The sequence below is a fragment of the Sitodiplosis mosellana genome, unplaced genomic scaffold, assembly GCF_009176505.1.
Source record: "Sitodiplosis mosellana isolate CC-2019 unplaced genomic scaffold, AAFC_SMos_1.0 Smas_scaffold_6165, whole genome shotgun sequence".
NCBI lineage: Eukaryota > Metazoa > Arthropoda > Insecta > Diptera > Cecidomyiidae > Sitodiplosis > Sitodiplosis mosellana.
This window is the reverse complement of record NW_022601406.1, coordinates 1,845,597-1,851,927: the sequence shown is the minus strand read 5'-3', so window position 1 is coordinate 1,851,927 and position 6,331 is coordinate 1,845,597. Positions and strand designations below refer to the sequence as shown.

Here is a 6,331-nt window from a genome sequence, read left to right as displayed (position 1 = left end):
TGTGTGTGTGTGTGTGTGTGTGTGTGTGTGTGTGTGTGTGTGTGTGTATTCTGTTTTGTCGTGGTAGGTAGAGCGGGTGTTGATTATCCGCTGCTAGGCGCTGTACCTTATACCAATTTCTATTGCGATGAACAAAAGTATCCGGGCTTTTTTGCCGATACAGAAACTCGATGTCAAGGTGCGTATTTAATTCTGTTCAGTGCTGTTTCAATCATTGTTTTTAATCCAACTTCAATACATCTCATTGAATATTTTAAAACAAATGATTCAATTCATGTCATTTTTTGTTGTTGTTTTCTTCTCATATGTTATAGCCTGGCATTATTGCGATATCGATGGTCGGCAAGCCACTTTTCTTTGCCCAAATGGAACGCAGTTTTCACAAGCCGTTTTCGTGTGTGACTGGTGGTTTAATGTTCGGTATATTGTTTAATTGATTTTTTATAGGATTTATTTGGTGAAGATAATTATATTTCTAATGAGATTTTTAATATTCTTTTTCCTTCTTTGGTTGTTCAAATTCTAATATGAATGATTTTTTCCTTCTTTCAATTTGATTCTATTGAATTTAACCGTCACCTGCTCCTCCGAAAAATATTGAAATTTATCCCATTGGATAGAATTCTACCCAAAGAGCAGGTAACGGTTAAATTTACAATTATTAATGCTGTTGTTTGGTTTTATTTTTTCAGATGCGAACTATCACCACACTTGTATGAGATTAATGCGAGATTATATCAGAAACCAAAAGTGAATCCTACACAACCACATCGAGTCATAACAAAAGATCTAATCGACAGTATATTTAATTAAACAAAACAAAAACAAAATCAAACAGAGCAAAATTTGTGACTACGAGCCTATAATTGGAAAATACCGTAATTTTAAGTTAACTTAACATTATTTCATCCTACTCGGTATTCTATCTGTATATCTTTTTCTCTTTGTCTATCCATTCTCTCTGTCTCTCTATCTTGCTTCTTTTCTCTCTCTCTCTCTCTCTCTCTCTCTCTCTCTCTCTCTCTCTCTCTTTCATCCGTAGATCAAAACTAAAGTTACCGGAAATGCAAACAATCATACAAACACACACAGATCTAAATTGTAAAGTGAAGAAATATTTGAAATAAATATTCGATTAAACATCAATTTCATGCTAACATTCGAAAACATTAAATAACGAAAACATTTATTAGCTAAGCGAGGCACTTTGATTGAATACATTCTCGCTACAATAAAAGATTGACGATGACGATGACAACGAATGGAGCGGCATCTGAAAATATGGATGTCTATTCGGTTCAATGTGTATTTAATTTGGGAATTTCATCGCTGGATGACTATATCGAATGGGTTGATTGAAGTAGGGAACATTTCGTATTGAAATGCCTTTAGGTTGAGAGAGGAACGCAGTCACAAAATACACATACAAACAAATGAGACGGAAAAAAATGCATGCCAGCTCAATTCTCTGAGTGCGTTTCACAAAATTTATCAAATTCACATTATAGTTACTATTGTTCGGGCCAAATGCTGTAGTAGCAGCAGCAGAAACAGCAACGGTAGCAGTAGCCCGGTAAAAACATATCGCTTTTGTTATAGTGGACGATGTTGAAGCGTGCAACCTGTGAAAAGGTTTGTACTATTTCACCTGCAACGATAGAAACAATGGGCAATGTAAATAGCCAATTCAATTGAATTGAATTGAATTCAAGTCGAAAATTGAATGCCATGACCAATACCCACCACTTTGGTTGGTTCGCTTCTATGGACTGTGATTTTTTTTTCTTCATCTTTGTGTTTTGATTTTCTTTTTGAATATTTAGAAACTAGCACCATCTGCGCATAGTACACAGTTTATTTCTCTTTCCAAAAAATCAAATTCAATCATTTCGCATGGTTTTCATTTTGGTCGTTTTGCGGTGTTCATTCAACGGCTTATAGTTGGTAATGCTTTGCCACCGTTTTCGTGAAAAGCACTTACGACGCAAAACAGAAAGGAAAACAACATCAGAAGAAAAAAAAACATTTGATACGATCATTTGGTCTGTGTTGCACTTTTTATATTCTTCATTTTTCTTTGTGGTTTGGTATGACGTTCAAAAAAAGTTATTATTCCCTTCTCCATCATCGTAGAGGAAGTGTGAATAATTAGCAAATCAAATTAAAATGTTAGCAACGAAGAAAACGTGGGAAGCAATTCTTGGGGTTTTTCTTCATCATCTTCGTCAATTCGCATTTTCCGAAAACTTTTCGGCGATACACAGCCAGCTTCATCGAGACGCTTCGAATGAAGGCGTTGAAGTGTGGCAATGCTTTACACTTTAATACATTCATTAAGAAATTCGAAAATGCCATATCAAAGACGGGATTCAGTGTAGCGAATTTAATCGGTTTTCATGAATAAATACATTGAAAGGAAACATTTTTGCCAGCATTGGCAAAAATTCAAGCATATTTGGACATCGCATTTGGCATTATAACATTTTTCAACATGATGTCACACAGGAGAAAGTTTGTGTTGCATATTTATTTTTTTCTTTTGCACTACGCGTGCAGTTTCTTTCTATTTTACTTTCAAACGATAAATACATATTTTATATCGCATTATGCATTTCGAGTGTCAATCGAGTGATATTAATTACATTCGTAATAAAGGCGTTACATTAAATAATAATTTTTATTAATATGTCTGCCGCATAGTATGGATACAAATATTTAATTTGTCGATGGTAATAATATATTTCTTCAATATCCATCACCAAATTGACAAGCTAAATTGAAAACTATGGTTTTGAATAATTGAAAAACCCGAAATTTTTTTAATATTCATATGGAATGAAAAAGAGAGAGAGAGAAGCTTTTGCGGTCTAGCTGTCATTACCATTTTTTCTGTTGTTTTTAATTATATGGTAACACGATTGAATCGAATCGTTCAGTTTTTCTCCATTAGATATTTCAATCAATTCGTCCATTAAATGCATTTTCCCATCGATCAGATGTGGAATGAATGATTCCAATGCGATTTTTCTAGATGAAACTGAAAATTTGAATTTTATTGAACGTTTTATTTTCGCGGTAAATCACTGATACCAGATAGCCTAGGGGGAAGTATCATTTTTTTTTATCGAAAAAATTCATTTATTTTAGTGTGTTTTAAAAGATATTCACTCCTATCCACAGAATATCCACAAAATATCCACTCATATTCATAGATATTCAGTGTTTCTTATTTTGACGGTTCAGCCGTTCTCACCAGCCGCCATCTTGCATTTTTTTAATCTAAATTTATTCACGTATATTCACAATATTTTCGAAAATTCAATGAGAAAATATCTACATATAATAGAGCCCCTAGCAGATAGCTGTTTGCTGTCTATAGCAAAGTTTTAGAGCACATCGAGTTCCAAGACAAAATCGGTAAATGTTATCAGACTCTGATAATCAGAGTGAAAGAAAATCGAGGAAAACCACACGCAAACACATATGTTATTTTCTAAAAATTTGATTCCAGAAAATGACATACCTTCTATCACGTCCCATCGTTGGAGAAATACTTATCTTGTTAAATAAATGTGCAATTCGAATGATTCTATGGCGTTCATCTTCACCACTAAGGTGACCAACCGTACGGATTTTTGCGGGACAGTACGGATTTTTCAGTCTTTCCGCGGATTTTTTCTCATGTCCCGTCCGGTACGGATTTTTGCCGATTTTGTACGGATTTGTACGGATTTTCGGAATTTAAACAAAATGAAAAAAAAATCTTTAACCAAATCTCTAAATTCGTGAAATACACATCAAAAATGTATACAGAACTTATGCAAACAATTCCAGTTATTGATATATCATTGTTTTTACTGTTGTTTTTCAATTCTTAACTTCTTTTAATCGTTCCGTCGATGAAACGAGTTTGCATCAACTCAAATCTAATAGTGTGAGCAACTGAAATCGATTTTCAGAAAACCAATAATGTAAGCAACTAACAAACGACGTTGACATTGCATGCAGCATGAGTTGTCAACAAACATGTCAACGAATCATGGCAACTTCTCCTAATATAAATATTTTCGTCATCATAATTTTGTTTCTGGATTTTTCGATCATAATTCAAAAAGTCAATCGTAACCATTTATTCGTACTTATGAGTAGTTAAGAAAGATGCAATGAGTTCAGTTCACTCTCTGAAGCTAAATCGATCATATTGATTGAAAGACAATTGCTTGTTTTGTCGTGTGTCTTTTAATACGAAATGTCGCGCCGAAAATGTGTGTTCAACCAAGACCTTCAAAAGAAGTATGATTTTTTGAGAAAAAGTGAAACTAATGACATTAAGGTTCATTGTACGATTTGCAAATCCAAAATAAATATTTCTTCGGATGGAAATCAAACTTAGATTATTCGTGCATTGAGTTCTACAACATGTTAGAAGGCAATCAAGATTTGATAAAAAAAAATTCGCTCAAGACAAATATGCTTTCAAGAATGAGGAACAAGATCAAACTGTAGATTTAAATATGTCAATCGATGAGAATTTTTGATTTATTTTCATTGATACCTCAGAAGAGAAATATTTAAATGTGTTTCATACTATCAAGAAATAAAAATATCACTTATTTTCAGTCTTTTTACATGTACCGCATTTTTGTACGGATTTTTTTTTCAGTGTACGGATTTGTACGGATTTTTCAAGTAAATTTCACTCATTTGTACGGATTTTCACTGAAACAGAGTTGGTCACCTTATTCACCAGTGGTGAATCACCACTGACATGACCCGAAATTTATGAATGAAATCATGAATCGCATCAAAATAAATGAAAAAACAAAAACAACAATCTAAAACAATAATTGACAAAATGATTGAAATAATCGATGATCTCATGAAATTGTCGACAAAAGTAAGTATTTTACATTTTAAATTTCAATTTTTGTTCCTTCAATATTTCTCTATTTCCAATTAAAATCCATCACAAGCAAAAGCCACAACTTCAAATTGCGAATGGCGAAATAAAAAAAAAAGTCGATTCAATGGCTCAAAATCAAAAACCATTCCAATTCCAAAGTAAATTGATTTTACATCTCATCCATCTATCCACTAAAGATGAATCGACTGTTTAAATATGATGATAAAAATTGTACTGAATCTCAGTGGATCTTCCACTTACAGGCAGAATTCATTTGATTGCTCTATTTCTGTTCGGCAGGAGAAAGGGTTCCCTTCAATATATCGAATGCTTTTACCATCGTCGTTCGATCTTTTGTCATTTCATTTCATTCCGAGCGTATAATCAAAAGCCATGTGATTGCAGACACGCTCACTCCATCACAGGAGGGAAAAAAACTACCATGGATAATGAAGAAAAACGTGTCGCATCTACTTCTGTCCAATTTGAAATTGTAAATCAGCAGGCACTCAGAAATAGAAGTGATATATGTGTGTTTGTGGAATGAAACCGAAATAGAAACACACATGAATGGAAAAAGAGTGAAAACGGATTGAAGCGCGAAATATGGACAGTGAATCTTTAGCCACAATGTGTTTTTTCCACAAAAACCATACGCTTTAAAAATGATTGAATAATTCAAATGGCATATTCACAAAGCGTCAAATGAGCACAAAGTTTCGATGTATTCTGTTTTGAGTTTGTTGGTTGTGTGCGGTGAAAGCTATTTTTCCGATTCACGTCGGAAAGTTAGAGAGATAGGGAGAGAGAGAGAGAGAGAGAGAGAGAAAGAGACAAAATTTGATGGGGAGGCGGCTTGAATGGAATCGATGGAATAATTTTTGGAATTACTAGCATACATATATATAAAGTTTACTCGAATGTAAATTGATTGAAGGGTTGGCAAAAGCACTAACTTTTTAATGGTGGCAATAAATGAGATCAAAGTACATGGACAATTCGAAATCAATTATTTCCAAGTGTCTGTTCTCTACATTCAGTGTATGTATGTGTTTGTAAAATGGTAAAGCAGCTCGATTATCTGATGATTTATTCAAAAGACTAACAATATTTTCATATAACGAAAATGCCCACATCGCAAATACCTTCTGACAGTACTTATATATTTAGTTTCATCGTGTTGCTGCTGCTGTTTGTGCCGATTCCACCCGCCTGTCGTCAACTCTATCCTTGCAGCCCCTCTCCGGGCTGCCGTCGTCTTCAACCTCATCGTCAACGTGTGTTTTCATACCATTTGTGTGGTAAATTTCCATTATCGGATGTGTTTCTTTATTTTCCTTGCGATCTATGTACTCAATTTTTTTTCCTTTCTCTCTCTCTCTCTCTCTCTCTCTCTCTCTCTCTCTCTCTCTCTCTCTCTCTCTCTCT

General features: G+C 34.0%; 1 protein-coding gene across 1 annotated transcript in view; it reads left to right on the top strand.

Annotated features, from left to right (window-relative positions):
* The window catches only part of LOC129574802 (uncharacterized), a 5,479-nt gene extending 4,318 nt beyond the window's left edge, over positions 1-1,161 (top strand). Inside the window, exons 3-5 of the mRNA XM_055457276.1 lie at positions 68-178; positions 315-420; positions 693-1,161. Of these exons, the coding sequence (XP_055313251.1) occupies positions 68-178; positions 315-420; positions 693-813 (338 nt within the window). The 3' untranslated portion in view covers positions 814-1,161. The remainder of the gene's footprint in view (positions 1-67; positions 179-314; positions 421-692) is intronic.
* The last annotated feature ends 5,170 nt before the right edge of the window (positions 1,162-6,331 follow it).